The sequence below is a fragment of the Ornithorhynchus anatinus genome, chromosome 5, assembly GCF_004115215.2.
Source record: "Ornithorhynchus anatinus isolate Pmale09 chromosome 5, mOrnAna1.pri.v4, whole genome shotgun sequence".
NCBI classification, from domain to species: Eukaryota; Metazoa; Chordata; class Mammalia; order Monotremata; family Ornithorhynchidae; genus Ornithorhynchus; species Ornithorhynchus anatinus.
In genome coordinates this window covers 10,379,978-10,393,537 of record NC_041732.1, presented here as the reverse complement: position 1 = coordinate 10,393,537, position 13,560 = coordinate 10,379,978, and the positions used below count along the sequence as shown (strand labels likewise).

General features: G+C 49.8%; 1 protein-coding gene across 1 annotated transcript in view; it reads left to right on the top strand.

Moving 5' to 3' along the window:
- The window catches only part of CIB2 (calcium and integrin binding family member 2), a 46,098-nt gene extending 35,390 nt beyond the window's left edge, over positions 1 to 10,708 (top strand). Inside the window, exons 4-6 of the mRNA XM_029064585.2 lie at positions 1,225 to 1,372; positions 7,508 to 7,703; positions 9,602 to 10,708. Of these exons, the coding sequence (XP_028920418.1) occupies positions 1,225 to 1,372; positions 7,508 to 7,703; positions 9,602 to 9,623 (366 nt within the window). The 3' untranslated portion in view covers positions 9,624 to 10,708. The remainder of the gene's footprint in view (positions 1 to 1,224; positions 1,373 to 7,507; positions 7,704 to 9,601) is intronic.
- The last annotated feature ends 2,852 nt before the right edge of the window (positions 10,709 to 13,560 follow it).

Sequence of the window (13,560 nt, the reverse complement as noted above, 5' to 3'; positions counted from 1 at the left end):
ACGGTAGAGAGCCCCAGACTGAGCTCCCCCCTCCCAGACTGAGCTCCCCCCATTTTTCCCTCTGCTCCCTCTACACCCCCCCTTCACCTCTCCGCAGCTAAACCCTCTTCTCCCCACTTTCCCTCCCCTCCTCCCCCTCTCCCTTTCCCTCCCCTCAGCACCGTACTCGTCCGCTCAACTGTATATATCTTCATCACCCTATTTATTTTGTTTAATGAGGTGTACATCACCCTGATTCTATTTATTTGCCAGTGTTTTACGTTCTTCCCCTGGACTCTATTTATTGCCATCGTTCTCGTCTGCCCGTCTCCCCCGATTAGACCGTGAGCCCGTCAAAGGGCAGGGACCGTCTCTGTCTGTTGCCGATTTGTACGTTCCAAGCACTTAGTACAGTGCTCTGCACATAATAAGCGCTCAATAAATACTGTTGAATGAATGAATGAGAGGTGGCTTGTAGCTACCACCCTTAAAGAGGCAAAGCTCGGTGAGAGGCCCAGATGAAGGATTATAAAGGTCCACCTGGCCAACATTCTCCAGAGAAGGAGGGGCGGGCTCATGACCACTGGGATTCGGGGTGAGTGGCTTCTCCATCTGTCCCGTGAGCTACGGTCGCGCCCCTCCTTGAGCTTCTGTGTCTGGCAATTGTGCAATTTGCCGCCAGTCTGCCCAAAATCAGGCACTGCGGCTAAGGTGGCCACGGGTCCAGCTGGATCCAGAGAAGCAGCGTGGCCTAGTGGATAGAGCACGGGCCTGGGAGGCAGAAGGTCATGGGTTCTAACCCCGGCTCCACCACTCTTCTGCTGGGTGATCCTGGGCAAGTCACTTCGCTTCTCTGGGCCTCAGTTTCCCCATCTGCAGAATGGGGATTCCTTCATTCGATCGTATTTATTGAGCGCCTACTATGTGCAGAGCACTGGACTAAGCGCTTGGAATGGACAATTCGGCAACAGCTGGAGACAATCCCTGCCCACCGACGGGCTCACGGTCTGAACGGGGGAGACAGACAACAAAACCGAACCAAACCAGTAGTCTGGCGTCGATATCATCATCATAAATAGAATCATAGCTATCTATACCTATTCTCCTCCTATTTATAACGTGAGCCGCATGTGTGACCCGACTATCTTGTATCTTCCCCAAAGCATAGTACAGTCCTTAGCCTATAATAAGCGCTTAACAAATACCAAAATTATCATTTTCCATGACTCCGATTGGCTTTTGCAGGAGAACCCATTCAAGGAGAGAATCGTAGAGTCTTTCTCTGAAGATGGAGAAGGAAACCTCACCTTTAATGACTTCGTGGACATGTTCTCAGTGCTCTGCGAAACAGCCCCCAGGGAACTGAAAGCGAGTTACGCCTTTAAGATCTACGGTAAGGTCTGGGTCACGTGCTACCTGAGGGTCCAGTCCGTTCGGTCAGTGGCCGTGACGGAGACGGCCACTGCCGGTCAAGCAGTGTCGTAAAATGACTCTTTCGGAAACCATTACCCAGGCAGGACAAGTGTTAAGTGCTTAACAGATGCCATTATTATTATTATTAAGTAGACTGCATGCCCAGCAGCTGTAACATCACATGCGTCAGGGTGTCCAGTAGCCACAAGGCCACCGCTGGCCACGTTAGCAGGAATGCTAAGATGGTGACTGGGTGTGGAAGAAGGGGTAGAAGAGTCACACTGGAGATGTTCTCTGTCTCTCCTATCTGTCCCCGCTCTCCCTTCCATTAAGATGTGTAGTGGTAAAGGTCATCCCTGAGGGTTGCTCAGATCAGGTATCTCTGGATTTTCCTAAGGACCAGTGCCGAATAATCAATCGTATTTATCGAGCACTTACTGTGTGCAGAGCAGTGTACTGAGTGTTTGGGAGAGTACAATATTACCAAATTGGTAGACATGTTCCCTGCCCCAAAGAAGCTTACAGTCTACCAGCGGATACAGACATTAATCAAAATCAATAAATTTCAGATATGAGCAAAAGTACCGTTGGGCTGAAGGTGAGTCAATAAAGTTTGTAAGTCCAGGCGCAAGGGCGGCCGAGAAGGGAGGGGGAGAAGAAATGAGGGCTTAGTTGGGGAAGGCTTCTTGAAAGAGCTGCGCTTTAATTGATAAGGCCTTGAAGGCGGGGAGGATACGAAAGGAGAGGATGGTCCAGACCAGGGGCAGGACTTGGGCGAGGGGTCGGCGGCGACGTAGCTGAATGCTCGTGAACGAGATGCTCATTTGTATGTATTAATTATTACCCTATTTATTTTGTTAATAAGGTGTATAGCTCCTTGATTCTATTTATCTCGATGACGTTGTCTTGTTTTCGTTTCGTTCTGTTTTGCTTTGCCATCTGTCTCCCCCCTTTAGACTGTGAGCCCGTCACTGGGCAGGGATGGTCTCTATCTGTTGCCCAATTGTACATCCTGAGCGCTTTGTACAGTGGTCTGCACATAGTAAGCGCTCAATAAATAACTATAAATGAAGCAGCGTGGCTCAGTGGAAAGAGCACGGGCTTTGGAGTCAGAGGTCATGGGTTCGAATCCCGGCTCGGCCACTTGGCAGCTGGGTGACTTTGGGCAAGTCACTTAACTTCTCGGGGCCTCAGTTACCTCATCTGTAAAATGGGAATTAAGACTGTGAGCCCCACGTGGGACAACCTGATTCCCCTGTGTCTACCCCAGCGCTTCGAACAGTGCTCGGCACATAGTAAGCGCTTAACAAATACCAACATTATTATTAACTATTGAGTGAATGAATGAGATCGAGGCACAGGGTGTAGGTTGGTGTTAGAGGAGCAAAGAGAGCATGCTGGGTAGTAGTAAGAAATCAAACCCTCACCACCCCCAGAATTAACTGCCATTTGGAGTATCCCTTTGGTAGAAGGCAGAATCTTGTCGGTATGTTTGAGTTTGTCCATTCTTACTGAACTCCCTGCCAACTGTGTGTTAGACTTGTCTGCCGTGAAGTCTTGGCCGAGTCACTTCACTACTCTGGGCCTCAGTTCCCTCTGAAAATGGGGATTAAGGCCGTGTCCAACCTGATTAGCTTGGATCCACCCCTGCGCTAAGTGCCTGGCACGTAGTACGCGGTTAACAAATGAGCAGCGTGGCTCAGTGGAAAGAGCAGGGGCTTGGGAGTCAGAGGTCATGGGTTCGAATCCCAGCTCGGCCACTTGTCAGCTGTGTGACTGTGGGCAAGTCACTTCACTTCTCTGTGCCTCAGTTACCTCCTCTGGAAAATGGGGATTAAGACTGTGAGCCTCACGTGGGACGACCTGATGACCCTATATCTACCCTAGCGCTTTGAACAGTGCTCTGCACATAGTAAGCGCTTAACAAATGCCAACATTATTATTGTTAAATAAGGAAATTATTATTGAAAGCCCTCGTTTGGCCTTAGGAGCGGGGAGAACCGTGGGGCCCGTGTTTGTGCCGTTCATCCACTAGAGGGGACCCTGTCCAAGGGGTTGGTGCCATTTTGCCGCCCGTCGTAACTTAAAAATACCAACCGAGGACACGCGACGTCCCAGCCTTGTCTCCAGGCTCAGGCCCTGGCTTCCATCAGATATAGGGATGGTCTGCCCAGTTAGCTAAGTCGGGGAGTGCCGGCTGGAGTTAAAATATCAGTCGGTTTAACCTGTGGTTGATTTCTCAAGACAACGACTTCCTCTCGCCGTCCCTGCCGAGCTCCTTTCAAGTGCCCCGGGCCGCCGGGGATTGCTTGGAATCGTTCAGGCAAGGAAAAGCGGGTCGGAAATTGGGGCCCGGCGGCTCATTCCACAGTGGGAAGGAGAAGAATGCGATGGAGTTATTCTGCAAAAATAACTGGAGGGGAAACCTCCCGATCCACTAAGGGCAGCAAGATTCCTGGGAGCCTTTGATAGATTTCGCTTAGTGTCGTTCCTTTGCCAATTAGGTTAAAACCCAAACAGTATACCGGGGCCTGCAGTTCACCCGGAGGGAGGAGGGTTTTCAGCACACGGAACGTGCAACTGATTCTTCAAGTTGAAAGCAAAAATATAGAGCAGCTCATCGTGCACGGGGAACGTGTCTGTCAACTCTGTTATATTCTACTCTCCCGAGTAAGCGCTCTGTAAATACGATTGTTCAAGATGGGAAAGGGACGTTTTGGGGGGCACCGGAGAGGGCACGGGCCGCGTTCCCTGGTCGGGAGCGGCAGGAGCCGGAAGAGGGAGCCGGAGCTCCCTGGAACGAGCCAGGCCCTGGTGGGGTTTGGACCCCTTCCCGGCACAGTTGAAAAAAGGAAAAGGATAATCTCCTCACAGAGGGACATCTGGTCTCTCGAACATCGTCGCCCAACCTCACATTCTCCTGAAGTGAGGCGTTCCCATCAGCGCGTTAGCCGGGCTCATTGCTGAGGGGTGACGTTCAACAGAGCGATACTTTCCGCATCGCCAAACGGAACGCTGGTCCGCTGGAGTTGGGGCTGTGTGGGGAGGTGGGAAACTGCCAGACCCCAGGCTGGTGGTCCAGTTAATCCATCCATCAATCAATCAATCAATTGTATTTATTAAGCAATTACTATGTTCCTGAACACTGGGCTGAACGCAGAGTTGGTAGATATATTCCCCGTCTTCATCGAGCTTAAGGTCTAGACAGGGAGGCAGACATTAATATAAATAAATAAATTACAGATCTGGGCCGTAAGTACCGGGGGGCTGAAGGAGGGGTAAATAAAGGAAATAAATCCAAGTTCAAAAGTGCCGCAGAAGGGAGTGGGAGAAGAGGAAATGAGGGCTAGTCAGGGAAGGCCTCTTGGAGGAGATGGGCCTTTAATGAGACTCTGAAGGGGAGAAGAGTATTTATTTGCTAAGTGCCTGGTCGGCAGACAGTTGAAGGCAAATCGGTTTACTTCCCAACAGGTTGGTGGGTGTAATGGGACCCGCTCCTCAGTCCCGCCTGCCCCTTCTGACAGATTACCGTGAAAGGCTCGATCCGTGCTCGGATTCCCCTAGCTTGAGTGTGTAGGCCAAACCTCAAGACGCTGGCAGTCTGACAGATTGTACATCATTCATTCATTCATTCAATAGTATTTATTGAGCGCTTACTATGTGCAGAGCACTGTACTAAGCGCTTGGAATGAACAAGTCGGCAACAGATAGAGACGGTCCCTGCCGTTTGACGGGCTTACAGTCTAATCGGGGGAGACGGACAGACAAGAACAATGGCAATAAATAGAGTCAAGGGGAAGAACATCTCATAAAAACAATGGCAACTAAATAGAATCAGGGTGATGTACATCTCATTAAACAAAATAAACAAAATAAATAGAGTGATAAAGTTATATACAGTCGAGCGGATGAGTACAGTGCTTAGGGGATGAGACGGGAGAGGAGGAGGAAGAGAGGGAGAGGGGGAAGAGCGTTTAGCTGCGGAGAGGTGAAGGGGGGTAGAGGGAGCAGAGGGAAAAAGAGCGGAGCTCAGTCTGGGAAGGCCTCTTGGAGGAGGTGAGTTTTAAGTAGGGATTTGAAGAGGGGAAGAGAATTAGATTGTCTGAGGTGAGGAGGGAGGGCGTTCCGGGACCACGGGAGGACGTGGCCCGGGGGTCGACGGCGGGATGGGCGAGACCGAGGGACGGCGAGGAGGTGGGCGGCGGGGGAGCGGAGCGTGCGGGGTGGGCGGTAGAAAGAGAGAAGGGAGGAGAGGTAGGAAGGGGCAAGGTGACGGAGAACCTCGAAGCCTAGAGTGAGGAGTTTTTGTTTGGAGCGGAGGTCGATAGGCAACCACTGGAGATGTTTAAGAAGGGGAGTGACAGCTCGTCTCTAGACTAAGATCCTTGTCGGCAGGGAATATTTCTACCAACTCTGCTTTTTGTTGTTGTTGTTGTTTGGGCTTTTTTTTAAATGGTATTTTGTTAAGCACTTACTACTTGTCAAGCACTGTCCTAAAAGCTGAAGTAGATACATGCCTCAGTTACCTCATCTGTAAAATGGGGGTAAAGACTGTGAGCCTCACGTGAGACAACCTGATTACCCTGTAAAAAATCTACCCCAGCACTTAGAACAGTGCTCCGCACATAGTAAGCACCTAACAAATACCAACATTATTAATATTATACACGATCAGGTTGGACACAGTCCTTATCCCGCATGAGGCTCACATTCTTAACCCCCATTTTACAGATGAGGGAACTGAGGCCCGGAGAAGTGAAGCGACTTGCCCAAGGTCACACGGCAGACAAGAAGTGGGTCCAGGGTTAGAATCCAAGTCTTTCTGACTCCCAAGCCTGTGCTTTATCCACTAGACCATACTGCCTCTTCCCTATTATACTCTCATTCAGTCGTATTTATTGAGTGCTTATTCTGTGCAAAGTGGATTCACCTGTGCTGGGCAGCAGTGGCACGGGAAAGAGTCAAAGGTGGATGATCAAGTGATCAAAATGTTGATCAAAGACAACGGCAGAGACTCAGGTTTTTACCGCTCAGAAGAAGGCAACGGTAAACCACTCCCGGATCTTTACCAAGAAAGCTCTGTGGAGGCACATACCAGAACGACTTTGACAGACGAAGCGTCGTTCCGAAGAGGGGGTGTCCGTGGAGTCGCTGTGGGTCGGAAACAACTCGACGACATCTGAAGAAGACCTCTGTGCCAAGAACTGTACGAAGCGCTTGGGAAAGTACAATCTAACAATAAACAGACACGTTCCCTGACCACAGCGAGCTTACAGGCACTTAGTACGGTGCTCGGTACACAGATACGATTGATTGATTGAATAATAACAATCAAAAAGGTTCAAATAACCTCTTGCACTTAGGAGGAACCATCCTTCCCCGAAACTCCTACGTGATTTCTCGGGACTGTTGCCCGCAACCAAGATATAATGCTAGAGTAAACTGCTGTCGGCTGTGTGACCTTGAGCAAGTCACTTCACTACTCTGTGCCTCAGTTACCTCATCTGTAAAATGGGAATTAAGACTGTGAGCCCCACATGGGGCATGGACTGTGTCCAACCTGATTATCTCGTACCTACTCCAGCGCTTAGTACAGTGTCTGGCACATAGTAAGTGCTTAAGTACCACAGAAAATTGCCCTTGTACCGGGTCACCTTCATAGTAGTGAGACAGAAAAAAGGGTCTGATCCTTCATTACAACAGTATCTTTGAATATGTTGTGCCCCACAGTCCTCTCTTTCCATGTATTCAGTAGGGTAAACTCCTTGTGGGCAGTGATTGTGTCTTCTGTAGTACTCTCCCAAGTGCTTAGTACAGTTCTTTGCACACAGGAGACAGTCAGTAAACACCATGGTCTGATTCTCCAGACCAGGTATATCAGAGAGATTCTGTCTCCTGCTGAAAATAACGGCAAATCCTCCCCGGGTATAATCCTAACTCTCAGCTTCGGTCCAACTCCCCCATCGGGCCACCATCCTCCTCCGGCCGAAAATTACCTCCTGGCTCTGTGCAATTCTCCACTCCCCGGCATTTTTGTACGTATGTGTGTGTGATGGTGCGTTGGGAGTAGAGTTCCCAAACCCCCTCCGGCTCACCTCTGTCCTTCCTCGTGTAGATTTTAACACCGACAACTTCATCTGCAAGTCCGACCTGGAGAACACCCTGAGCCGGCTGACCAAGTCCGAGCTGGACGAGGAGGAGGTGGTGCTGGTGTGTGAGAAGGTGATCGAAGAGGCTGATCTGGATGGAGACGGGAAACTCAATTACGCGGATTTTGAAGATATGATTTCCAAAGCTCCCGACTTTCTCAGGTACGGTACGGCCGTTGATCCTGGGCGGGTGGGCTCTCTTTTCCCTGCAGGACTTTCCTCTAACCCTAACCCCCACCTCCCCTTGGCTGGGCTGCTATATTCAGTGGGTAAACTGAGTCTTTGCCCGGGACCCACTGCCAAAAAGGGTTCACTGGCCATGCCCTCGGGAGGTCTCGCATGCTTTCCTTCCCTCCGCCCCACCATCCTCCCTGTCTGATAATAATAACGGTACTTGTTAAGCCATTACTATGTGCCGTGTACTGTTCTAAACTCTGAGGTAGATACAGATTAATCAGATTGGACAGAGTCCCCGTCCCACACGAGGCCCCCAGCCTAAGTAGTGGGGGAGAAGGATTTAATCCCCATTTTACAGATGAGGTGACTGAGGCACAGAGAAGCTGAATGACTTGCCCAAGTTCACACAGCAGACGTACGGCAGGGCTTCCGACTCCCAGGCTCAGTCTCTTTCCACTAAGCCACGGGACTTCTCCAGCCGAAACAACTCCATGGGGTTCTAGAGCTAGGGGACACGTGCACTTTGGAGAAAGTGCAGAGCGGGTGGACTTTGACCCGAGGGCTTCCTGGTGGAGGTGTTCAGGACCTACCAAGGCCTTGGACTGGCCCTGCCCCTTGGTTCTAAGTAGGCTATGGGTCAATAAAAGTGATGTTAACTAAGATCCAAGAGGGGGGAAGAGCGGCCTTGAGCAGAGTAGCCTCCCGAAACAAGAGGGTCAGAGGTGATGATAAATTCTGGAAATGAAATGCTCTGGCTTAGCAAACGTTCTTCTAGAAACTTCCACAGCGAAGGCTGAGCTAAATTTCCTGTATTTTAAAGTGGTTCTGGAAGCATTAGTTGCCATTGTTTTTACGAGATGTTCTTCCCCTCGACTCTATTTATTGCCATCGTTCTTGTCTGTCCATCTCCCCCGATCAGACCGTAAGCCCGTCAAACGGCAGGGACCGTCTCTATCTGTTGCCGACTTGTTCATCCCAAGCGCTTAGTACAGTGCTCTGCACATAGTAAGCGCTCAATAAATACTATTGAATGAATGAATGAATGAATGAAGCATCGTAGCCTAGTGTAGCGGGCTGGACACTAGGAGACCTGGGTCCTAGTCTTGGTTCTGCCCGGCCTGCTGTGTGACCTTGGGTCAGTCACTTTATTTCACGGTACATTTCAAGTGCTTACTATGTGTCCAATACCGTTCTAAGCACTGGGTTAGGTACACGTTCATTAGGTCGGACACAGTCCCTGTATCACTTGGGATTCACAGTCTTAGTAGGGGGGAAGACAGGTATCTGCATTTTACAGCAGAGGGAACTGAGGCATCGAGAAAATAAGCGACTTGCCCAAGGTCATATGTCAAGCAGTTGGCAGAGCTGGCATTAGAACCCAGGTCCTTCTGACTCCCAGAGACGTGCTCTGCCCACTAAGCCGTTATATTTCCGTCTAGATCGTAAACTTGTTGTGGGCAGGGGATGTGTCTGTTTATTGTAATATTGTACCTTCCCAAGCACTTAGTACGGTGCTTTGCACACAGTAAGCACTCAATAAATATGATTGAATGAACGAATGCCGCTTCCTCAACCTCTCTGGTCCTCGGTTTTCTCATCTGTAAAGTGGGGATAACCACACCTGCCTCTCCCTGCCTCCTAGAGACCTGGGGAGGATAAAATGAGATCAGTGGTGTGGAAGGGCTTTAGAAAAATGAAGGCCCTGTAAGTAAAGGAGCTACTGCTCCCAGGTTTGCTGGCTTTGAGGAGGGGGCTTTCTGAGATGCAGCGTGGCCCACCCCCATCGGTTAAGCACCGGAGGCCCAGGTCGAGAGTTGAATCCGAGGTCTGGGAGGGGCTGCCTTTGCTTCTTACGTCGGCTCTCTCCCCGGTTTTCTTTTCAGCACTTTCCACATCAGAATCTGACATCCATCCCCGGCTATTCCAGCTAGCGGAGAGTCGGGCTCAGCCCTGCCCGCCTGCATTTCGGGCCCTTACGGGGCTGAAGGGCTCCCCGCTTCAGGCAGCACGGACTGGGTGTGTCCCCTACAATCTCATCCAGACAAGCTGACCCCAGGCCTGCAGCAACTTCGGATCCCTCGGGATTTCTTTCCAACGTGGCTCCCTGGGACCTTATGGATAAGAAGGGAATTGGGGGGGGGGGGGTGTTCCCTTTGACTTGCAGAAGACAGGCATGTTTCCTGTTCTTTTTAAATCTAGGAAAACTGAATGTAGTCCTTTCAGCAAAAAAAAACCAACTCAAAACGAACTCAAAAAAACACAGCCTGGAAGAAGCTGAACTCGGCTGAATCTTGGAGCAAAAGCACAGGACTTAAGAGGGGAAGATTTGAGAGGCCGGTCTCTGACGATGACTCTGTCCTCACCGTGTTGTCTAGGTGTGAGTGTGTGTCTCTCTCTCTCATGCACACACACACTCACTCACCCCTTGGAGTCCCCGAGGGCACCCGGGCCTCAGCCAGGCTGAGTTCGTTGGGGTTGGTTCGTCGGTGTCCTTGCGGCTCCCGACGTGTTTGCCTTCCCGCCGACTCGTGCGTGTCCAGCTCGGCCCTCTCGGTTCCAGACTTGAAACCGGGTCTCCGCGTCTGGCTGTCTCCAAGGGAATTCCCGGCCCGGCTCAGACCTCCCCACCCGAGAAGGTTGGACTTGAGAAACTGAAGAAGAAAAACGACTGTGGAAGGTGACCAGTTTTAGGTCACCCATGAGAATCCCAAGAAGCACAGCATCAGGATCAAGGGCAAAAAAGAAAAAGACATTGTTTTTAACCAGCTATGCAATTTTTCTCATAAAATGCATGAATGTATCTCTGTACATCTCCCTTCCCTAAAAACGGGACAGAACTGCCACTGCCCACGCAGTCCCGAGTCAGTCCAGGATCATGCAGACAGACACACTTTTATAACTGTCGCCAGAAGGGCTGTCGTCCCCGTTGCTTCTGTATCATTACCCCTCTCCCCCCTTCCTCCTTGGATTAAATGTTTCGACTGATTGGATGATGCCTGAAGGCTTTGGGATGTGTTCCTCTGACCAGTCTCTCGTCTTCTCCCCTCTCCCTCTCCCTCTCTCTCGCCTCTCCTCACCTTACCTCTCCCTCTTCGTCTCCTCTCCTCACCTCTCCTCACCTCTTCTTTCCTCACGTCTCCTCTCCTCTCTTCTCCTCTTGTTGATCTGGGTGTCCTCCCCCTCACCCGGAACTGCGGCTCGAGTGATTGACACCACTGTCGGCCGATTTGTTTGGACCTACTGCTCAAGGGAGAGAGCGGGATTGACCTTGGCATCTGGGAAATCAGGAATGGCATCTGAGAGAGGTGAGTGAGGACTGCCCTTAGGTCATGGCAGCTTTCGGTTCCATACGCCTAGAGGTTTGGGCCACCGGACAGTCAGTAGATCGGTCGTATTTATCGAGCGCTTACTGTACTAAGCCCTTGGAAGAATACACAATAACAGAGTCAGTAGATGAGTTTCCTGCCCACATTGAGCTTACGGACTATTATGGGCCAAGTATTGTACTGAGCACTGGGGTAGATACAATATAAACTGATGAGAATAGACTTTATTTCACATGGGACTCCCAATCCAAGTAGGAGGGAGAACAGCGAGCTTAGAGTCTAAAGGGGGAGTCAGACGTTAATAAAAATGAATAAATTACGGTCATCACAGGAGGGCTTTCAGAGAGAAGAGGGTTTACATCACTGCAGTTTCGGAAGCAGTCATCGTGGCTGCTACTTACCCAAAGGACTAATTTCTTAGAAGAGCTGCAGGCAGTGGCCTAGGTCTTTTAGCGTCTTCCTTGCTCTCCGTTATGTAAAAAGAAAAGTGGCTGACTTTCTCTCTGACTTTTCCGAGCACTGCCCGCACTCTTCAAAATGTCTCCCCTGTGATCTTCTTCAATGTCAGTTAGAATTTATAGGACAGCTGTAAGTCTCCAAGGCTGGATGCTGTTCAGAAACATAGCCTCTTGCCCAATTCATTGACAGAAACACTAGTTTGGTGGAATGACATGGGGTTCTTTAGGACAAAAAAAGCATGTACACTTATGCCAGGGTGTGGCCATATTACATAGCATCACCTGTTCATGTTTCACGATTTATCTGTGTAAAATTGTGGTTCCTGGCCTTTCCTAGATCAAGATGCTGTAGACAAAATCCCTAGCATTCACGCTCTGGATGCGTTTCCCCCAGGGAATGGATATAAAGTAGGATGGTGCTAACTGGTTGTCAGTCCCAGCAGGAGCTAAAAGGTGACAAACCCACAATATTCCATCTCAGTTATCTGAGCTTCTATGCCCTGCTCAGCTGGCTAATTCGCACGTTTTCCTTCGGAGGATTCTTCTCCCTGCATCTACATTTCAAGCTGAGACCTGCTGAAACCCAATTCTTCCGATCCGTCGGTTCAACTTGAAGTCCTTCTGCCAGCTGTTGTCTTAGGAATTGTCAATCAATCGATCGATTGTATTTATTGAGCACTTAGGTGCAGAACACTGTACTAAGCACTTAGAGCACAATACAATAATAATAATAATAAGGAATAATAATTATGGTATTTGTTAAGCACTTACTATGTGCCAGGCACTGTTCTAAGAGCTAGGGTAGATACAAGATGCTTGGGATTGGACACAATCCCTGTCCCATATGGGGCTCACAGTCTTAATCCCCATTTTACAGATGAGGAACCTGAGGCCCAGTGAAGTGACTTGCTCAAGGTCACGCAACAGACAAGTGGTGGGGCCGGAATTAGAACCCATGACCTGCCGACTCTCAGAGTTGCCCACAACGAGCTGAAAATCCTTGTCTACAATAGGCAGCCCCCCTTGATCCCACCCCCAAACCCCCACCACGTTCAACGGAATTAGCAGGCACATTCCCTGCCCATATCGAGCTTCCAGTCTAGACGGTGTTTCCACAGAGCGTAAACTCCTTGTGGACAGGAGATGTGTCCCTTCTCTGTTTGGAACTCCTAGCGCTTCTAAGTACAGTGCATTGGACCCAGTGGGCATAAAATAAATATTACCACTGCTGCCGTTCTGCTCAACCGTGCGAAGTTTATCAATCGTTTTTATTCCAATTTAGCAATTGAATTCAATTTCCGACAGAGAGAAACCCCATTGATTTTCAAATTTAATACCAGGCTCTCGTAATGTAGCGGTTCCTAGGAAAAAACGGCCATTATCTCCGTGATCGATTTCTAGCGTCTTGGCAGGCAAATAATTAGTTTGAAATATTTGGCTAAAAAAGTCCTTTCCCTACTACCCCTGCACACTCAATTAGCTTAGGAATCAGGCCAGAATAATTAGGAGAAATTTTCTCTGCAATTCTGATGCTCCGAGTTCATTGCCAGCAACGGGTTTGAGCTGCCGGTCTTGTCTCTGTCCCAGGGAGGGATCGGAGATAATCGGAGAACAGAGACCCCCTTAGGCTTAGAGTGCACTGTCTCCAGCAGCCCAGACCCCTGGGCACGCACCTCAGCAATCAATCACTCATATTTATGGAGCACTTAGTGTGTGCCGAGCGTTGTACTAAATACTTGGGAGGAATACAGTATAACAGAGTTGATAGGTTCCCTGCCCACCACGAGCTTTCAGTCTAGAGGGCTAGAGAGACATTAAAATAGATATATGTAAATAAGTGCTGCAGGGCTGAGGGTGGGGTGAATATCAAGTGCTTAAAGGGTACAGATCCAAGCGCGAGGGCGATGCGGAGGGAAAGGGAATCCGGGAAATGAGGGCTTAGTCGGGGAAGGCCTCTTGGAGGCGATGGGATTTTAAGAAGACTTTGAAGGTGGAGAGAAAGATAGACTGTCAGGTGTGAAGGGGGAGGGAGTTCCAGGCCAGAGCGGGAACGTGGGC